The 22996-nt window shown below is 40.4% G+C and overlaps 1 protein-coding gene across 3 annotated transcripts in view; it reads right to left on the bottom strand.

Moving 5' to 3' along the window:
* Positions 1 to 19622, bottom strand: part of LOC124274493 (myelin transcription factor 1-like protein) — a 42972-nt gene extending 23350 nt beyond the window's left edge. For all 3 annotated transcript variants that reach the window (XM_046709858.1, XM_046709861.1, XM_046709859.1), the window contains exons 1-11: positions 19472 to 19622; positions 14111 to 14189; positions 12191 to 12237; positions 11943 to 11985; positions 11533 to 11560; positions 11021 to 11110; positions 10065 to 10885; positions 3346 to 3415; positions 2391 to 2431; positions 1099 to 1126; positions 710 to 772 (exon numbers count right to left, since the gene is read on the bottom strand). In XM_046709858.1, coding sequence (XP_046565814.1) covers positions 710 to 772; positions 1099 to 1126; positions 2391 to 2431; positions 3346 to 3415; positions 10065 to 10885; positions 11021 to 11110; positions 11533 to 11560; positions 11943 to 11985; positions 12191 to 12237; positions 14111 to 14129 — 1250 coding nt within the window. In that variant the 5' untranslated portion in view covers positions 14130 to 14189; positions 19472 to 19622. The remainder of the gene's footprint in view (positions 1 to 709; positions 773 to 1098; positions 1127 to 2390; positions 2432 to 3345; positions 3416 to 10064; positions 10886 to 11020; positions 11111 to 11532; positions 11561 to 11942; positions 11986 to 12190; positions 12238 to 14110; positions 14190 to 19471) is intronic.
* Positions 19623 to 22996: the final 3374 nt, after the last annotated feature.

Genomic DNA, 22996 nt, shown 5'->3' with positions numbered 1-22996 from the left:
AGGTCACCCAAATCAACTGGCTAGCTATTCTCAAAATGTTCGTAGCCCTACAAACTTCTTAAGCCCATTCTTAAGACATAGGCTACGATCAAAGTTAAGAATTCTTTTTTGGCTACGACCGTTTCGAGAATAAGGGCTGCCAGCGAATTTGAAGACATTGGGTACAACAGTTCATGAGATATCCTGTTAACAAGAATTGGGATGTATGTACAGAAGTACTGATGTATGGATGCTGCTGAATACATAGTCCGCATTCCGCATTGCAGCAGGGGACAACAAGCTCCCAAGTGATACTAATCTTATGAAACAAAAGAATAGTTCTGGCCTCTGACAAGCAAAAGCGAACAATACACAGGTTCCCAAAAAGTGGACTTACTAGCCTAGGTTGCTTTGGTCACTGAGTGAGCATAAACTCATCTCAGTGATCTGTCATTTCAGAACAGTGACAATGAATAAAGCCAAAGATTTTGAGTTTTTTCAATATTTTTTAGTGAAACCTGTAGTACATAAGCATTCACTTAGGTATCAAACACTGGGTGATATCAGCTTATTGTTATTGGTGGTATCTTCAATGAGAGTGTAATAAAGAATTCTGTTTGAATTGGAAATACCAACAGGTCAACACCCAACTAATGGAGGCAAATGACACCACCAAAAGTGACCCTTTGTAGTGGTTCATTCTGTCTTCTTGACAAGAAAGGTTGCATACCTGCGATGTGAATTCCTGTTGCTGTTGATGTGACCACGGCCGTTGCACCCTGGTGTGGGACATCTGAAACAAGGAGAAACAAATACAACACCATCCACACACATCTTACTATTGATAGTTTTGTTTAATTTGTATTTAAACAACAGTCAAAGCCTTACCACAGTGCTTGTAAATAATTGAGACAAGTCCAGACAAGTGACGATATGTTTTTTTCGCAATCTCCAGGTATGATGACCTCATTTGAAATAAGTGGTCTGAGCTGGACCTCTTACTCTCGGAGCCAGAACACCAAGCACAGTTTATCAGGGAAATATTTAAATTCCCACAAATGACTACAAAGGTAACTACTTAACACTTGATAAGAATAGATCTGAAGTTTGTGGACTTACCTGAGAACATTATCCTGAAGGGCTAAGACTGAAACAGAAAGATGGAAACTTCAGTGATGGCTTCCAACACAACATCAGACACAACACTATCATGCAGTTTTAAGATGGATATCCAACTCAGTGAGTGAGTGGGTGAGTGAGCGAGTTTAGTTTTACACCGCACTCAGCAATATTCCAGCTATATGGAGGCGGTCTGTAAATAATCGAGTCTGGACCAGAAAATCCAGTGATCAACGATCAACAACATGAGCATCGATCTGCGCAATTGGGAACCGATGACATGTGTCAACCAAGTCAGCGAGCCTGACCACCCGATCCTGTTAGTCGCCTCTTACGACAAGCATGGGTTACTGAAGGCCAATATTCTAACCCGGACCTCCACGGGTATATCCAACTCCGACAAAGCATTAAGATTCTGAACAAACTTGTCCATCATAACAAGAAGATAAAGTCATCAATATCCCCACAAAGGCAAAATACTCTTCATGATTATGTCTACGAAGTTATGATTATGTCAAATATTATCAAGTATTGAAAGGTTTTTAAAGTTCTTCCCAGAATGGAGCACTATCACCAATTTCAGTCTATGTTAAACTTGTTGCCATGGAAATGCCAAAAACATTTTATTCAGAAATCCAAAACTACCAAAAGGCACCAGGACACCACCAGATCTATGTATATGTGCCAAGTTTGGTGAAGAAACATTGAACGGTTTTAGAGTTCTGCTCCAGAAAAGTGCAGTACCACCAATTTCATTCTAAGTCAAACTTGTTGCCATGGAAATGCCAAAAATATTTTATTCAGAATTCCAAAACTACCAAAAGGCACCAGTACACCACCAGATCTATCTATGTGCCAAGTTTGGTGAAGAAATTTTGAACAGTTTTAGAGTTCTGCTCTGGAAAAGAGCACAACCACCAATTTCAGTCTAAGTCAAACTTGTTGCCACGGAAACGCCTAAAAATATTTTATTCAGAATTCTAAAACTACCAAAAGGCACCAGTACACCACCAGATCTATCTATGTGCCATGTTTGGTGAAGAAATAGAGAACGGTTTTAGAGTTCTGCTCGGAAAAACAAATGTTCACGGACGGACGGACGACGCCTTACGACGGACGGAGTCCATTTTAATAACCCGCACAAAAGCAGCGCTATGGGGATAAACAAGAGCCATATTTGAGCCTTGTTTGGTATGACTCTGCCCGGGATTCAAACCACCACCCTTTGTCATGTGTTAGAACATTACAAAGTAGTACTTTCAGTCATTAATGCCACTGAGATTTTTACTTACGTTCAGCAGTTGCTTTATCTTTCCGAGGACATCCTGATAAACTGCAAAGGAAACAAGGTTTGACCGTATACTTTATCATATCAGAAACCAATGCAGACCATGACATGCCATGCCATGCCTTAATCACTTGCACGATATAACTACAACATTGTGGGAGCACACTGAGTCCTTATCTTCTATTGTATACAATCATACAGCTGCAGACAGGGTATGGTGAGGTGAGGTGAAATTGGGTATAACGTCGTGCTTGAGAATATTTCGCTCATATGACGATGTGCATGCCTGTGTATGTGTATGTGTATGTGCGGCTGCTTGTACTAGCCCAGACTGTAGCTGGTTTTATAGTGCTAGCCCACTGAGATACCATGCCGCAGTGAAGCATGAATACCCCACTCAGACACATTATACTGACTCCGAGCCGACCAGTCCTTCTTGTATCAGCGCCAGGCAGGGACAAACAAGTACCATATCTTAACGTCTTTTGGTATGACGTGGTTGGGGATCGAACCCGCGACCTTTCGCTCCACGCGGACGCTCTAACCACTACACCATGGAGGCGGTCAGATAGGGTAAGGGAGGGTGGCGGAGAACACAACAACACTAGAAATAGCATGTCAAGAAGTGTGTACTGAAATATGCTAGTTAGCCCTATTTTCACAGTTTCGAGTTCTCAAATTGTTCATTGAATATCTTGACTTTTGCATGGAATATGTTATCTTTTGTTCACTGAATATCTTAACTTCTGTACATCATTTGCTTCTCATCCTTGGGTGATCACAAATGTTACTGTCATAAAATAATCCATTTGAGGTATTTATGTATCTTTTGTATTCATGTGGCCAACTGTTTCATATGGATGAAAATTCTAATGTTAATATTGAAAAAGATGCTGGCTCTAGAATAAACACTACTGAGAGCCTACAAGCCTGTTATATGCAAGAAAATGGGTCGTTACCTTCTATGGTGGGAGTACAGGCCTGTGATGTGCCCAGTTCCATCACATCCAGGTGTCGGACACTTGCTCTCTGGAACAGAAACGTGAATAGATGATAATGATGTGATATTATGTTTAAATAATACAGGATTACTTGTATGTCTTTGATTTTTAAAAACTTATATGGCCTAGGGTTGAAACGGTATACCGCGGTCTTAGTAGAACCGCGGTATTTTGCCTTCGGTTTAGTATACCACAATGCAGTCCCAAAAAAATCGGTATATCCCACCTGACCAATAATAATAATAATAATAACAATAATAATAGGGCATTCTAACGAGCATATATCCATACTGAAGTATGCTCAAAGAGCTACACTATACAAAGAGTTCAGCAAAGTTGGAAAGACATCAGGAAACAACTTTATCTCGTGAACACTGAAATATATCAAAAAGGGTCACAGAAACATGTTGGACCTGGATCCTAAGTCACATACCATGTGTATATCAAATATAAGACATGACATCTGACCAGCTGAAACATATCCCATGTCATCACTGAAATCAGGGCTCGATTTAAGAGTTGTTAACCTCCTTGCACCAGGTGCAACCTAAGATAAAAACCTAGTTGAACTTGCGAAATTCAAATTTCAATGTAGTGTGTTAAAACGTCAGAGTTTTAAGTGCATATAAACATATTTCCGTGATGTAGTACCCATGAAACCATAGCAACACACAGACACAGCTGATCCCTGTTTACAAGAGCTGTCATAGCCGAGAAGTGTCTATAAATGGCAATGTTTTGGTGCCACAGCTATTCAAACTTTAGTCGAAAAATGAGCTGACATACTTATGCTTATAATGTTAAATTTATTGTTGATTTATTTCTCAAAAATTGACTTGCACCTGGTTCAAGGTTGACTAATAACTTCGGTTGCACTTTATAATATTGGGTTGCACCAGTGCAAGTAACAAAGCACTAAATTGAGCCCTGGAAATGTACACTTGCTGATAAACCCTGATAGAGTTGTAAATCCTCTACTCCGATGAGACATGTTAAGACCGTTCAATAATCTAGTCACTCATCACAAGTTTCTCTCCAGTGAGTGCTTGCTAGAATTGGTTTGTTGTTTAATGCCGCACTGAGTAATATTCCAGCAATATGGCAGCGGTTTGTAAACATCTCTACATTATTGATTTTGACAGGAGGTGAACAAATCTGTGTTCAACACTAACACTGGTCCATATTTTATTAGGGACCAGTAAAACTAAATTTATTGTGGTCCAGTCGTCTTGTGTGGTATTTTATATGAAATATAGTAAATTACCTTTTTGCATACAACCAGAGACCATATACTGTTATACAACTTATGAAATGAGCAAAACATTGAAGCTAAACTCAGCTTCTCAGCTACTTGAACAAGCCTGTGTCGTACAGTAGGTACATCCTTGACTGGTTACTCATTCTAATTATCTACTCTCTCATGTATGTATACACATTTTTGTGTGAGTTATTGTTGATATGACTCACTGATCTGCTGCACACAGTATCTGGGAACAGCTGACAAATTGTGCTGATGCAAACAAATAAACCTCTGAAGTTAACCAGCATTATCTTGTCTTTCAGTGGCATTTAGAAGTAGTACATTGATGTCCAAGATATCTTGGACATCAGCATTATCTTGTCTTTTACAACTGTAATTTGGAACATACTGAGCTTGCAAATTAGGATAATGTAATATCATTTAAAACTCAGTTTGTGCAGGACCATTGTGTGTAGCAAAGATCCGGCATCACTAAAGTACTGTCGGAAAATAGAAAAAAAACCCTGTTTCTCTGCATTGATATCTACAATTTATGTAGTTAATATGTGTAAGTGTGATATATCTGTTAAACTAAGTTCGGCCTAACTACAGTCTCAGTGGTAGGGAGATAGGAAACGTAGAAAAAGGCATATATTATAAACTACTAAAGCATAAGCCAACTTTCGAACCATATCTGCTTCTCCAAAAACAAATAAACTAATGGGGTTTAGAACCTCTAATCATTATTTACCAATAGAGACCGGTCGCTGGAGAAATATACCTAGACAGTTAAGAAAATGCAGAAAATGAGTCGACGGTCCGTCGTCATACCTTGCTGAGCGACCTAATTGCCATCTATAGTCGGATCTATTGTTTTGAGCAGCTATTTGTATTTTTTCTTTGTTTTGCCCAATTTTACAAGTAAACATGCTTTTCTGGATATACTATTACGCATCCAACTAAATGCCCAGTTAGGCCGATGTGGGTTATTTCAATATACAGTCATCCCTCGCCATAACACGGGTCTTGGGGTCCATGGATGACCCCCCGCGTTATTAGACACCCGCGCTATAGTAACTATTTCATAACGCGGAACAAAGGCCAAGTAAAATTGTTTTTTCCATGGACATAACAAAACTGCTATTTCGTGTATTGTGCCCAGTCGAAACTATTTTGTATTGTTGGAGGTGAAAAAAAACCCCACAAGTTTGTAAATGAAAATAATAGATGTATGTACAGGAACCTTGCAATCAAACATCATTAGACATGGTAATTGTTGTTCCTGTTATGCTACCTGTTATTCAACTAAGCCGGAAATAGCTGTCCAATGTACCGGTGATTCAGTTAAAATCGATCCAATAACATAACATCAAAGAATTTCTATTCCATTATCATAATAATTTTATATCTTAAGCAATTATTTTATATATTGCTATCGTATATAATGCATGTTTTCTACGTACATATACTGGCCACATAAAGAAACTGTGCACACAGAAAATATAAAGATAGGCAGACAGCGTCTTTATGCATAAATAAAGGTGTGAACATAGCAAGTATTGGAGACAATCAAACGCTCATGCAGGTGCCAGATGACGTGACGTCATTGATGGTGGCCTATGGACTTGCAATGTGTTACTGCACGTGCAGCCTGTGCAGCTGCACACAACATGTGAAACTCAGAAATTGCTGTCACTGTCGAAAGCTTGATCTTTGGTCATTCAAACGTTCACAAATTCACATGAAAAGTCACATGCACATCATGCCAAGATTAACATGTGCTCAACGTCATGAAGCCATTGGAATGGTTCGAGCAGGTATGAGCCAACAACAGGTGGCAGCACAATTCCAATGCCATCGTAACACGATATCTGCATTGGTCAGGCGTTAGGGAAACAGTAATGACGTCGCTGACCACCCACGTTCTGGGCGTCCCCGAGTAACGACGCCAAGACAGGACAGATGGATTCGGGTGACTCATATCAGACACAGGTTCCAGACGGCAGTGACCATGTCCCAAACCATACTTCAGCTTATAAAGTGTCTACATCATGTCGTCTTTTCTGTGTTGTATTCCAATTCTGAAGGAATTTTTTGTGTGCACAGTTTCTTTATGTGGCTAGTATATTTAACATAATAATTAACATAGGCTAAGCACTTTGGGTTACCTGGCTGGATACATTTTACGTAGGAGACAGTTTGACAAGTCACCGCTGACTTCCCGCGGTACGTAAAAACAAAATGTTGGCAATTAATTGTCAAATATAACTTCAATGAGTCAACAACGCGGGTCTTGGGGTCCATGGATGACGAGGCTGTAATCTGTTTGTGATTGCTCAGAAAAATGTGAAATTGATTGCTATTGGCGTAGGCTAACCGGATGACCCTCCACGCATGTGGTAAGCAGAAGTTGTCATGGAATGGGTAATGCCATTTCACTCGCTGTTTTCTCCGTTGTTACTGTAAACAGCTTTAAAATCAATGAAAATGGGATTGAATTTAATCACATAAAATGTGTTTTCTGGACATTATCGCTATCCGATGGTTGTGTTTTCTACCCGCCGCTAATAACGCGGCGTGTTGCATCACAGCAAACATTGTAAGTATTATATGCTATTTGTAAATCTGTCAATTTTAGGGATACAGAGTAACAGCCTTAAAACAGTTTTCTTCTATTTCCGACAGTACTATAGCATGGTGGTCCAGTGGTCTGGTGTGGTGTTTATTTATGAAACAAAGTAATTTACCTTTGTACATGAAATCAGCAATACACTCTATGCAAAATCAGCTACTTGAATGAACCTGCATTGTAAAGAAGTTACCTTCTTGACTGGTTTCTCATTCTGATTATCTACTCTCACATGGATGTTTACAATATTTTGAGTGAGTGAGTGCGTGAGTGAGTTTAGTTTTATGCTGCACTCAGCAATATTCCAGCTATATGGCGGCAGTCTGTAAATAATTGAGTCTGGGCCAGACAATCCAGTGATCAACAGCATGAGCATGGATATACACAATCAGGATAAGATGGGTTACTGAAGACCAATTCGAACCCGGATCTTCATGGATTTGTTAGAAAACAAATTCTCAAGATCAATCATGCTTAATGTCAAGAATGTATTTCGCTTTTAAAACATGATGATGAAAACTTAACCCTTTGGCCACCGAGGCCCAATATTGTCCGCTGAATCCAAACTGACAGGAATACTTACGGTATATGACCGTCTACTATAGTATAAGGCGACCCCATGGATAAGACGACCCCCAAACTTGACCCTTAAAATCAGTGTCAAAATGATATGTTTCATGCATAAGTCGATCCCCCGCGATGGGGTCCTAATCGCGGCAAACACAGACCACAGACAACTGGCAGTTACCGATAATTTTTAACTTTGGTCCACATTATTCAAAGAATTCACAATCATATATATTGCGTCTACTAACGGATCTAAACGAAGTGTAGTTGACAGAAAATGCATAATATATTTTGTTTCTCTAAATATCATATGTATTGTAGCAACAAACTGGCTTGCTTATTTTACCCCATTCAACAATCACGAACTGATTACCGCCTCGTTTTCCATTGACTGCTAGTTTACAGTAACATCGGTAAAATGTGTGAATTTAAATGGCTTCCGTATTTTACCCCATTCCATGTGCGTACAACTTCTGCTTACCACGTTCATGAGGGTCCGTATAACCTTAGTGTTGATTATTTATATTTTACATAAAAACTGTAATTAAAATTACACAATGCTAGGTTATATTCGTTTGGGTTAAATAATAGTACTCTGTATTATATTTTACTGACGACTGCGTCAGAATTCGTCCCGTTATATTATTGTGCATGTTTGAACTTGTTAGCTGCTGATTGCTATTTCCGGCTCAAATACACACGGTAATCTTAATCTTAATTAATTATAGAGCAAAAAACTGTAATTAAAATTACACAATGCTAGGATATATTTCTTTGGGTTAAATAATAGTATTCTGTATTATATTTTACTGATGACTGCGTCAGAATTCGTCCCGTTATATTATTGTGCATGTTCGAACTTGATCGCCAGGAAACATGTGTACAGCTGATTGCTATTTCCGGCTCAGATACACACGGTAATCTTAATCCCTGCAAATAATACAATGCCCAGCAAAAACAACTTAGAATTTAAAAGGTAAATAATCTTGTCTAGTGATGTTTAATATTGCAAATTTGACGTCTCTACTGACAAAGTCGTCTTCTGTTGTTTGTTCACGCGAAGTGATACGATGTTGTTTTCTTACCCCTGGAAAAACGTTCGACGGAAGCATAACCCATGGATAAGACGACCCCCTTCTACAGACTGCTTTTTTTGGTCCTCAAAATTCGGCTTATAGACGGTCATATACGGTATGTTTTTCATACGTGAATCTGGACTTTTGACATCTGAGTATTTTTCATTACGCCTGTACGCCCCTTATCTGTAGCCCTGTATCTATACCTAAAATGTAACAGTAGGGATAAGTCTAAGATTCCAAACGAAATGTACTTGCATGCAAATTTTGGAAAAAAATCAATTGTTTCAGAGGCATTTTAAATTGTGTGATTATGTTGCTGTAAGTGCATTCAACAAATATTGTAAATGGCCTCTTATTCTCTTTGGGTCCTATTACCAATGGAATAGTACAACTCACCTCAGAAGTTATAACTAAATATACACGAGCTACAAACCACTTAACTCCCCATCTGGGAATATTAACTGACATTGGCTGCACACTTGAATAACAGCCTCTAAGCAGGTCGAGAAAAACTTTTGAACAAACCAAATATCAGTAACTACCAAAGATCACAAAACTAAAACATGATATGTTGACAAGATATATTAGCCAAATTCAGTAATTTTGACTTCAGATGTCTAGTGTGTCATGGTTTACAGATTTGCTTTGTTAAAAAAACAACAGGCAAGTGAATTGAAAAGTTGAAAATTATAAGGGCATATCCATGAATTCAGATTAATTTTGTCCTTCAAAAAGATTTAAAAAGGAGACGTGGACGGTTGGCGTAACTTGTTCCTCTGCTTAATCTATCTTTATCACAATTTTTTACAATTCAATATGGAAATTTGCTAAAGAGCAGAATAAAATAAACATTTTTCACATTCCATTTTTAACTACTTTTTAAAAGACTGTAGGAAACTAAACCAAAAACAAAAGGTTTCATCTTGAAATAATTCCCTATGTATCAACATGATAAATGCATGTTCCTGCTGTGAAATGTAATAAAAGTTAAAACCTTCTGCTGGGGTATTGGTGGTTAAAAACATGCACAATTTGAAAATAAGATTGATGTGTTGAGGGAACTAGACCCATGACATAAGCACAATGTGACAATATGAGGTAAAACATTATTCACCATTCGTCTCTTCTCTCAGATATGCAATCCTCCAGATGAAGATCTTACCTTTCTTATTGGCATCTTCATTGCCACCATCAGAGTCATCATCACTAGAGCCATCACTACCTGTGTCCTTGTTCCTCCCAGCTAAACCCGTACTCCACTCTGCTAAAACAGTGAAACTGGGTGTGGCATCCCCACTCTGTGCCTCTCCATTGTCACTTGATGGGGCAATGTCACTGATAACTCGGTCAGTGACCCCAAGGGTGTCTTCTTTGCTCTCTCGTAAACCAGCAGTTTCACGCACACCCCTTGCCATGCCCATGTCGGTCGTTGGCACAGTTACTGCCTGAGACTGAATGCTGGCACACTGTTCTTGTATCTTAAGCAATATGTCTGCATCATCTGCTGATGAGCAGCTAGAAGCATTGTCAGTATTTTCACTCATTGCCATATCCTCAGAATCAGCAGAATCATCTTCATCTTTGACCTTCGCCTCTGTGACCTCTTCTTGACCCATGTTTGACTGTTCAGTTGACTCACAGTCTGAGGAAGCTGAATAGATGTACTGAAATGGGGCAGAGTCATCTCCGGACAAACTGCGGAGAGCTCTTTCTGCTTCACGGAAACACTTCTGTTCATCATCCATCACGTCCTCCGTGGGAGCTGCTGTTGTGGAATCTGCCTGACTGTCCTGCTCCTCGGTGGGTTCTAACTTCACATCATCTTCCATCCCACTCTGGGCCTCAGCCCCACCGTCCACAGTGTCTGTCTTGTCAGGGGTATCGGTCACCCCTGCACTGATAGTTCTTCGGCTCTTCTTGGCTGCTGGGCCATCCTCCTTCTCTTGCTTTCTCTTCTTGGCTGCCAGTGGACACGCCATGATCCTGGAGAATAAAAGTTCTTGTTGTAAATGTATGTCTGGTAGAGAGTTTAAACATTATCTGCAGCGAGGGAGGGACTTTGAACAGTAAGAGAAACTGACTGGGAGGTGAAGATAGACTCGTCCTGTCTCAACTTACGTTCTGTGGCGAGCGTATTTCCCGGTAACGTGACCCTGCCCAGTGCACCCAGGGAATGTACAGTTGACTAGAGTTTTAGGTGCATCGGAACTGAAAGAAAATACTCAATATTGATTGTGACAACAAAAATAACATGCAAAATATTCATGTCGTATTCCCAGATATATCTAGTCTTTGTTACATTAGACAATAATAGTGCAGTTTATATCTAAATCTAAAAAACAGTGACAAACACGTAAGTACTCAGTGAAAAATAATTACTGCACATTCAACATGAATCCTATGCTCTACAATGTGTTGGTTAAAAGGGTTTAACACTGAATTGAAAAGTGCCATGTGTCAAACTTTAAGAGCAGGGGACATCAACTAGATGCTGTAGACAGATGTTCATCATATCGATCACTTGATCATGGTACAGTTAAGAGGCCAAATTTAAGCAATAAGTGAAGTACTTCGATCATGGACAAGTAATTTTCCCACATGTTCTTGTAACCATGGAAACTGTGACATACCTGGCAGTGTCTGTATCAGCGCTGGCAGCTGTGGGGAAAAAGAAGAGTGTGAACATATCCTGGAGAAACGCTGCAATCTTCTCTAATAACATCTGAGTGAGTGAGTGAATTTAGTTTTACCCGCTTTTAGCAATATTCCAGCAATATCACGGCGGGGGACACCAGAAATGGGCTTCATATGTTGTACCCATGTGGGGAATCGAACTTGGGTCTTCGGTGTGACGAGCGGACACTTTAACCACTAGACTACCCCACCGGCCCTCTAATAACATCTACAGTTATGGAGAAGAGAGTAAGTTTAACCCCCAATTGCAGCTAAAATACACCAGAGTCACAGAAACAGAAGCCATATATTTCTCGTCCAGAAAATTCCAAACAGTGACTCATTATTGGGAAAATGAAAAACTCACCAGATTTAACAGTGTTCTTTTTTGCTGATTCTCCATTTTCTGCCTGCAACAGAACAAGTCAGAGCACATTAACATTGCCATTCCAAATTAGATGAAATAGTTTTGAATAACCTTCAAAAAGTTTGACAAATGAAATAACATTAAGTGACAGACAGAGACTGTTAACAGTTCTGTCAGGTGACATTCACAATTAAGGGATGCAAGACTGTTTCTTCAGCCTTAACATTTCCCAGAACAAGTATACTTACCTTGATCTCAGTGAGGACAAGCTGGGTGTTAGATGTATCTGCACTGGCTGCAAACATAAGAAACCCTGTTGACTAGGTTACAATCAAAACCACTGTCACCAGGAAACAAATTTTGAATGACACAGTATTCTTTCATATGTCATCCTCAATTTCATCTTAAAAATAGCTGGTATTTCTTCTGAATGACAACCAGTCTTGCCCAAACGAAAATGTTCAAAGAATGGTGTTAAATTTCTTCATTCAATACTTGCCAGTATTCACATTTAAGTGTAATTCCAAGCATTCAAAACGAAAAAAATCAAAATAAACTTTAACAAGTGTTTGCTACTGATATGGCAATGTCCACCGCCGCTAAAGAATGGAATATTTATAACATATTTACTTCTTTTTATTTTTTGGTCAAGATGCCTGAAATGACTGGTGTCTGCATAATCACCCAATGTAGGCTGTCGACATAATTGAAGACATTGGGTGCAATGTTTTATGAGATATCGCGTTTACATAAGTTTGAAAAGTGGTCAAAGTGTTGTAGTGACCTTGAAAATAGGGCCAAGGTCACCTAAATCGACTGGTGTCTGCGTAATCCCCAAATGTAGGCTGTCACCAAATTTGAAGACATCGGGTACAACAGCTCATGAGATATCGCGTTAACAAGAATCAGGATGTACGGAGGCCACTGAATACATAGTAACGCGGAATGGGGGACAAAAAATCCAATCTGATCTATAATTATCCAGTCACTACCCACCTTTCCCACATCATCACCTGTTCTTTTTACATCAATAATTTCATCTATCCACTGTCATCACCCATTATTGCCCATCCATCCCCTATCATCACCTGTTATTACCTATCTGCTCCCTATCATCACCTTTGTCTACCCTGTCATCACCTGTTATTACCTATCTGCTCCCTATCATCACCTTTGTCTACCCTATCACCCATTACCCATCCATTCACTATCATCAACTGTTATCCACTCTGTCCTCTATCATCACCTGTTAATGCCTGTCTGTCCTCCATCATCACCTGTTTTTACCTATCTGCGCATTAGCATCATCTCTCATTACTTTTCTTCCCCCACTGTCACCTGCTCCCAATCATCACTCCCTCACATCTCCATCACCTGTCTCACTCATCTAACACCATGTTTCCCACTGACTATCACCTGTCTCTTCACCATCATCACTTCTCTATCTCTCGCCAAGACCGCCCTTGCCTTGCCCAAGTTCATCTATCTCTTCGCTATCATCACAGATTTCTCCCATCATCACCTGTCTGTCTCTTCCCACCTTCATAAACCTGTCCCTCCAATCATCACCAGTCCATCTCTCTCCCCATTATCACCTGTCTCTCCCATCATCACCAGTCCATCTCTCACCTGTCTGTCTATCCCTAAGATCACCTGTGTCTTGCCCAAGATCAGCTGTCTCACCCCATCATTACCTGTCTTTCTCTTACCCATCATAACCTGTCGTACACCTGTCTGTACCTTACCATCTATCAGGCTTTCCTAAAAAACACACTTGCCTGGCCCTTACCCCCAGTGGTCTATTCCCTACTAATCTACACTGGTCTCCCCGCCTGTATGCCTGTGTTTGACTACGGCACTGCCATGCAGACAGTACTGGTCGCTGTACAAGTGTCAGATTGATTCCGCCTTCCACGACCAGCATGTCTGACTGTGGTTGCTGCAATACCTGCTCGCCTCTCCTTCGCCAGCTAGCATTGATCCACTCAGTTATTACATAAGTGTAAACATAGCAGAATCATTCCCCGTCCCTCCCATAACACACACTGCAAATGGTTATAAGCACAAGGTCATACAAAAACCATGCACTCTCAAAAAATAACGTATCATTATACATGGCCATTTTCCAAAGAGTAATTTTTTCAGTAAGTTAAGAAGATTTAAATTACCTTTTTTTCTTGCCGACATGACTGGTGTCTACGTTGTAGTGATGATAGAGCCAAGTTGGAGCGGGTGGTGATTTGTCAGCTGAAACATTGTGTCACATAGGTTAGTCCTAGTGTGTGAGGGTGGAGGATGGTACAAGCCACTCGGCGCTGGGTGGAACGGGTGGCTGTAGACAGACAGCCAACTAGTAGACAACCTCCAAACACATAAATAATTCATCACATAGCATCATCATCTGACACTGACTGTGGGCCAGGCTTGCGATGCTGTCACACCACACATTAACATAATCACTTGGTTGGACTTGATGCTTCCTTGGAGAAGCCAAGTGGGGGACAAGGATGTGTTAGGTGGGTGGGGGTCACTTCCACCACCCCACAGCTCACAGATATTGATCCACGCACTTTAGAGTCACGGAATCACCAGTAATTATGAAAATGACCATTGTCTGGCACTGAGCGATGTGATTGGCTGAAACCAAGGGCAGGCGAGCAAGCAGACAGCATGCAGCATGCTGAGCTCGACATCAGACTGTAATACAAGGGACAGTGATCCCCTAACGAGAAGGACAGGTGACACCAGGTGTGCTGGCTGCTGGAGACAGACTTGGGAACACCTGCTTTGTGCCACACAAAGGGAATTCAAGGAGCTGGGCAACTTCACAGTTATTCTCATTATTGATTAACATAATCTGACTGCCTGATGGATCCCCGACCAAAGGCTTGCTCTCTCAACACGCTCATTCTACAGAAACAGTTAGCTGAGACTGAAACCCACAGTGCTGTAGAGATCATTACTGCAGTGGAGAGTCACAAGTACTCTGTCACCATGAACTTGGTGTGTTACATACCTTTAACTCAGGTCTGAATAACAATAACAATTATTCAGGGATAGAAACAACCACTTGACTGTTAGTATGAGACTAGTAACAATCGAGATGAACAAGTCATAGTTGGTTTCTACCCATGTTAATTATTCTGAAACTTTCAACCATATGTTGCTTGTTAAAAATTCTGAATATGCTGAACAGGATCACAGCTTTTAACCCGTCACCATCAATCTGTTTCAAATATATTTGAAAACAGAAAATGTTACTAGATTTAGAGAACTATGAGTATCTTGACACCGACTTCAGACTAGAAGATGACTTAGTGCAAGCAGTGTCTAAACAAGACTTTAATCATAGTAACAGTCAGAGGAAGTGAGCCGATCAGTAAAATTTCCTCATTTTACATGCATTTTGAAATGCTAAAAGTGATTCCTGAAGAAAAGTTCACCCTTGACATTCTAGAAGCATGAAATGTTCTAAAATAGTTTTCTTACAACTTTTTTATACATATTATCCTCATATTCATGATCATGATCATAATATAGACATGCTGAGTAAAACACATTGTCTACCACCTCCATTCCTGCATGATCAATACCCAGAACCAGTTGGCCATGATAGCTATGTTTTGGGAGTGACACCAGCGCCCTCATCATTTCAACATCAGCAACCCTGCACAGAATTTCTGTGGGTGGAGTTTGACTAGATGGCTTGTTTGGGTTGCTATGGCAGCAAAACGTTCCTGGAAATTATCTCAACAGAATGAAAATAATACCATGGATGACTGTCTCACCATGCAGCAGGATCATGCATACACACTGTTCAGATATATACAGCATGTCTATGACCACTTACACATCGCCATGTCCAATGATGAGCAAACAACAGTTCTTTGGTAAAAATACCCACTGTTCTGTACTAGAAGACCTGGTTATTTGTAATCAGTACAAAAGATAAAAAGCATTGTCAGGTTAAAAAAACATGTTCCGACATCAAGCAATTTCAGCCTTGATCAGCGATGTTTGCATAAAAGAAACAGACATTTTGAGACAATTCAACATCATTGGCAAAGTATCATATTCATAAAAAACAGAACATGTGCGATGTTTCACAACCAACTAAACACAAAATAAATTTTATAATATTCCAAACAAAAATGATAGTCTGATTATGTGTTATGGGTTGTTAACTTTTTTTTCAAGATGAAAACATTTTGAATCAGAATCAGAAACTGAAATCATAACATCCTAATTTCCAGTGTGATACAACCTTCAGCGGAGACGGTGTTCTAAGTTGTATAACTTGTACCCAATCCTTTTCTCATGAATAAAATATGTTTAAAACAAACCTTCAGCTTGAAAAGAATTTGTTATCCATAAAATGTGTCATGTATCAGGGCTCGATTTAGTGCTTTGTTACTTGCACTGGTGCAACCCAATATTACAAAGTGCAACCTAGTTAATAGTCTAACTTGCACCAGGTGCAAGTCAATTTTTGAGTGGGTAAACTTCTGAATAAAACATCTAAATAATTCAATAGCATATTTCTGATATTACATATTGCAATAAAAACAATGCAACTGGAATTTGACTGGTGCAACTAGTCTTTTATCTTAGGTTACACCTGGTGCAAGTGGGTTAACATCTCTTAAATTGGGCCCTGTGTATTCATGTTTGTCCAACTTCTAAATGCCTTTGAAGAACTTGAACCAAAATATGCTACAAGCATTCCACAAGAATTACATCATTTCTGGTTTGGGACAATGTACTGAACTTGTCCTTCACCTTGAAAATATGACCAGCAGAGAGCAATAAATATGGAGTATGTACACTGTAAACTACAAGACACAATCCCTGAAGAGGCTTCATTGATATGAACAAAACCTGCGACATTTTCAATGGAACCAAACACATGGCAGACTGCAGCAGACTGAGTGTACAAGCACTTGGTTTGTTGGTGCCGCTATTGAAAAGGTGTGAGTGTGTGTGACTTTAGTTTTACGCTGCTTTTAGCAATATTCTAACAATATCTGGAATACGGGGGTCACCAGAAATAATGTCCTTCACACACTGTACCCATGTACAGAATCAAACCTGGGTCTTTGGCATGACAAGCGAACACCTTAAGCACTAGGCTACCCCACCGATGTTGTTGAAAAGGCTATGTGTTTTAATCAGACTTCATGGGGATTGAATCTTGTTTGTTATTTATATGGTTAATTATGGAAAGTTGAACACTTTCCACAACTCTGGTTGGAAACTGGGTTTGAACCAGTGAAGTGAATTGAGGCACCTTAAACAACTGGACCACCCCTGTCCTAATTTAAAAGAGGAAGTACCCTGCCCACAACAACCTATAACATTCTCGATTTATTTCTGAAAAATCAAGGGCATAAGCTCTTACAAATATGATAAACAAATACAGTACCGGATTAGCTCTGTGCATTGTACTCTGTTAAGCAGTGTATGGTAGCACTCTCGGTGAAGATCGAAGAACCCCTCCATTGGAGTGAGTGGTGAGTGAGTGAGTATGTTTTTGTACCGCTTTTAGCAATATTCCAGCAATATCACGGCAAGGGAAACCAGAAATGAGCCCCTCCACTGGAGCTGGCATTAGGTGAACCCTTCATGAACACTGAGTGGGTTCTTCAGCCAATAATATCTCACCACGCTGTTACCTTTCAAAGAATGATTCAGCATAAGTGTCTTTGATTAGCAAAATGTGTAAAATAGCAACATATTGTCTGAAATTAGGAAATGTATATATTACACTCAAAATTTCAAATGTCATCTGCGGCAGATTTATTTGGGGCCATATAAACATCTCTGAATTTTTTCAGATAAATGTGAAAAGAGAATTTAAGCTCTGATGTAGGTTGCGATAGATTTCAAGAACAAAAAAAGTTTTCGCAAGTTGGAAATTGACCAACAAAACAATTGCCACTCAGTGGCATTCGGTATTCATTAAATCAGGTCTGAGACCTGTTATTCTAACTCCAACACATAAATCCAAATAATAAGACAACTACACAAATAAGAAAAAGACAGTTCGTATCACACTTAATAAATGACAATCTGCATGCTTGGTGTGACCATGACCTTTCACAAAGGTAAATCAATGCTTTCATAATTTCGGCCCTCACCAAGGGAATACATACATCAAGTTCTGTTCACCCTTGTTATAGTAAATCCCTTTGAAAGAAAAACAAACTTATTTCAGACTTTGACATGAAGGATGAACCTGACCTACGACATGGCAATATGTTATGATAATATGCCCCTGATGTCCAAGCACCATGTCCATGTGATGCCCTGGTCTTCTGACCAACCCCAAAACCATCCCATTTACACCATGTGTCCATGGAGTCTGCTTGATAGTGTGTGAGTATGGTTTTATGCTGCTTTTAGCAATGTTCTAGCAATATCAGGGTGGGGGGGACACCAGAAATGGGCTTCACACATTGTACCCATGTGGGAAATCGAACCTGGGTCTTCAGCGTGTGACGAGCAAACGCTTTAACCACAAGGCTACCCCATCGCCACTTTGATAGTGAGTGAGCATGGTATTACGTCGCTTCTAGTAATATTCCAGGAATATCACAGCGGGGGACACCAGAAATGGGCTTCACACATTGTAGAGTCTGCTTGATAACACTGGTTACAATTGAAACTTTAAACCTCTTGAACAAGTTGGGTTGTTTTCGCCAGTTTAATCCAGTGAAAACGTTTTAGTGTAGCAGTAATTTCTGATGATGTTTCCCATATCACTGTGAACTTGTCCAGCGAATTTCTGTTTCATTGTCAGTGAGTGAGCAGTTCTATACTGCTTTTAGCAACAAGTCAGTAATGCTGTTATGAAGGACTCTGGAAATTGACTGTACCAATGCACAATGAACTACTGTAGGAAACAGAACTCGGTCTTTGGTCCAACATTATAGTCACAATCATAATGCTACCAACAACTCCCTTCTCAGAATTCAATATATCTTAATGACAGAGGTCAGACTGCAGGCCTATGTTAATTACTGCCATGTCCAATATTACCTGACATTGAAAAACACCCAACAACCGATGGAACACAGAAAAGTGCATACATGTAGATGACAACAGTATATTTTTAATGGTCGACTGGAGACCATTCTGGTCTAAATTGTGTAAAAAGACAATGTACTTAGTTGAGCCAATGTTGTGATCACGTGACAATCAGCGTTGTAGCAAGAGCCGTCTGCTGTAAACATTGCTGATTGAACGCGACAAGCGTCATAGTCCTCGCAGCAAATTCATACTACTTATCAGCACTCACCGGTATTATTGTTTTAAGTGCGTTACTCTCCATTTTAAGGAAACCGTTGATAATTATATTTCTTGGCGCACATTGATTCGTGGTACTTATCAACTCGTCTCGTTGATCTGCCAACACGGGCAACATGATGCTCAACTTTTACAGTAATCCCCGCCTGAATAAGACACCATGTTCAACTCGCGGCAATACACCCGAATGTATGAGATATAGTTGTGTCAACATATTGCCATACCTCATGAAACGCTTGTTGTGTAAAGATCCATATCCACTACATATCCATGCGTATATCTGCTGTTCGAAGTCGGGCATTTCAGCCCGCGCTGTAAAGTTTCAACAAAGCTGCGGCCTGCTCTCATCCCATAATATCAACCAAAGTGCGCATGCTCACAGAGTAAGTTGCGTGGCTGGAAGTTCGAATGAATGGCGGCTGATTGTTTGCGCGTGTCAGTCGCCAGCTGTCGCGTGCCGGATCGATAACGGGGACATATGTGGCGTGCTTTGTCTTGAATGGGTACCGACTTCATGGAGGGGGAGGTTGGCGGACACTTCTCAGTAACTGTTACTCGACCTAATGAGGAGAAATCGCTCTGAAACAATTTGCAACATTATTGCACTAAATATCTTCAGAACAATCATTGTCACACATTTAGCAACTACGTGCTTCCAACAAGCACCTGTTGTATTGTTTATTGTAAACAGCGTCTTTGTTTATTGATCGAGACATTGTGTTAGTTTATATCTCTCTCATGAGGTTTCGAAATCTGGTATGATAATAAATATTCTGGTTTCAACAGTTTTCGGTTGAGAGAAAATTGTCGATACTTGTAACAGATAATGTCCGGTCGAGTATATATTGTAGCTGAGCGTAACTGACGCTAGTGTGACTACCCGACAATGTACTGTTAGTCGTCATGTGGCCTGTATCAGAGATTCGGCAACTGCTTTGTCTTCAAGCTGTTCTAGGTCCAGTTCCACCTCGGCGTCTAATTAGAGACGACTTTGACAGTCTCTGATTCCATTAGCAGCAGGTGTTTGCTTTTGTTCCGAAGAACCACCCGATCTGACCGATTATGAAAGTGTCGTATCCTTGAATTGACACTAATGCAGTAGCCTTTTGTGTTCGAAAAAAATACACCCTCGAAGAAGGTCACTTTAATACATACGTTTTGAAACAAACTAATTTTGAAATGAAGAAATAGATCTCGAATTTCAGTGAGTTAAAACTCTTTTCTCTTTTAGCAGTAGAACTAGAGGCAATTGTATATGCTTCCATTATTGCAAAGGGGAACACAGCTTACCACACACTGGATTTGAGCAATTTTGGGACTGAAGACAGGATACCCCGTGCCAATCAAGACGAATATGGGGAAACCTGGCTACAATGGTGACACATGCTGTCGGCGTAGACAGTTGCTCTTGCTGTCCAGTCATTGGTTTGATGAAAGGCTTTCTGGATATGGCTTGAATGTTGCTACCTGTGACTTATTCACACACTTTCACTTGAAACATATCCTAAAGGAACCATGTTTGCCGACCGGAAAGGTGGGTGGTACGCCTATGCCTTGATACTTTCAAAGGTGGTACTTGTTATTACCTAGCCTGTTTCTCGGCATTTCGGGGACAACCAAGCACTAGTCGGTTTATGCGTATTCTGCGTCTGCGAGGGGTGTCCAAGTTGAACTGCGATATGATGCAATATATTCATGATATAATGGGTAGGTTTCTCGGAAGGTTAAAGCCAAAGGATATAGACGTTATATCAGTCTGGCTATGTAAGGCTACGTGAGCGAGTCATAGTATGAACAGAGGCGGTGGGGTAGCCTAGTGGTTAAAGCGGCTCGTCACGCCGGAGATCCGAGTTCGATTTCCCACATGGGTACAGTGTGTGAAGCCCGCCGTGATATTGCTAATGGAGGCATAAAACCATACTCACTCACTCACTATATGGCCAACAATCGTCTTGAATGATGATCAATACATCAGAGTTATAGTTTTTGGTATACATCTTACCCTCTGAGGGACGTGGGGTAGCCTAGTGGTTAAAGCGTTCGCTGGTCACGCCGAAGACCCGGATTCGATTTCCCACATGGTACAATGTGTGAAGCAAGTTTCTGGTGTGCCCTGCCGTGATATTGCTGGAATAATGCTAAAAGCAGCGTAAAACTTAACTCCCTCACTCTTACAACCTACTTCACAAGGCAATGAGAGGACAAGCAGACTCGGAACAAACGTGACGTCTCATTACATTGTCTCGGGTTAGAGTAGCGGTCCTTTGATCAAGGGAAGTTACTCTCGCGCGCGGACCAATGGATTACCGCTAAAAGCGAGTGGAAACACTATGTATGTGCAGGCGATTGCAAAGGTGGATCCAGGAATTGTCAAAGGGTGGTGGGTGGGTAGGGGTGGTGTTGGGTTGAAACCCTTTTGGCTCCTCCAATGCAAAACATTAACTTCTATGTGGTCTTTAGTCATTTTCAAAGGTGTGTGCGTGTGTATTGTGTATGGTTCGAACCCCACTCCCCACCCTTGGATCCGCCAATGGATTGCTATTTGTTAATATATTGTCAACAACATGTATTGACTCTTTCTGACTGTCCAACTGACGTATTGTATACTTATGCGCACATTCAGGAATACTAGCAATTTATAGGTGCCGTTCGCGTGAGACTCGAAAACAAGTTTTTCGAAGACAATATTTAAGAAAGACACCATAAGAGAAATAGGATATTTCATTTGTATTTCTTGGGGATGATAAATATCCTGAACCTATTAGGAATAAACACAATGAATTTAGCTCGAAAACAACTCGCTAAACACATGACATTAATACTCTGTAATAATCTGTACAATGTAGATGTTCCTCATGAACCTCTTCACTGCTCACCTCGCCATGCTTGTCAGTGTAACCGTAACTCTCCACCCTCTTTCCATGTTGGGATATTCTTTGTTGATTGTTTAGACATAAAGTCGAAAATATATTTCCGTTCATTCTCTCATGGCGAGGTGTCAGAGGCGCAGCCACCGCCTGAAGCTCTGTGTGGAGTTCTGTCCAATGGATTGCCAGAAACTATTGCCGTAGGTTCAAATGCTAGATTCGGGCCGGTTATTTGTTTTCACACCGTACCTGCTCAGGAAGGTTTCAACAAAGTGCTAAAAATCTAAAACATTCAATATTTCGTGATTGGTTTCAACAGGCTGACACCAAACGACATAACTGTGAGGTGCTATAAACGTTGAAAGTGACGCCAGTGTTGTCATAGAAAATGAAATGGGGTGCAAGTAACCAAGTCGTCGGCAATTCTCTGCGTAGATATGCTTCTATGATCGTGCGTTCAAGCCCTTCTTCTCCCCGATTCTGTTTCTCGATTTGTTCCCCATATCTGTGCCCGTAGGTTTCACGAAAGAGGTTGGTTTGGTTTGTTGTTTAACGCCACACTCAGCCATATTCTATCTATATGGCGACAGTCTGTAAATAATCGAGTTTGGACCTGACCATCCAGTGATCAACAGCATGAACATCAATCTACGCAACTGGGATACAATGACATGTGTCAATCAAGTCAGCGAGCCTTACCTTCTCCGTCAGTCGCCTCTTACCACAAGCATGGATGCTGAGGACCTTTTCTACCCAATTCTATCTTCACGGGTACCCATGGTACACATCAACATATTTGAGAATATATGTGACTGAACCTGTTAACTCTTGTAATACATCATTTTTGATATTCATAGTTTCTTGTTCATGCTCAACATGAAA

Source organism: Haliotis rubra, unplaced genomic scaffold, assembly GCF_003918875.1.
Source record: "Haliotis rubra isolate DU_JTF1 unplaced genomic scaffold, ASM391887v1 Scf191, whole genome shotgun sequence".
In the NCBI taxonomy this organism is placed as follows: Eukaryota; Metazoa; Mollusca; class Gastropoda; order Lepetellida; family Haliotidae; genus Haliotis; species Haliotis rubra.
Note: the sequence above shows the minus strand (reverse complement) of the source record. Positions and strands in the feature narration are given on the sequence as shown.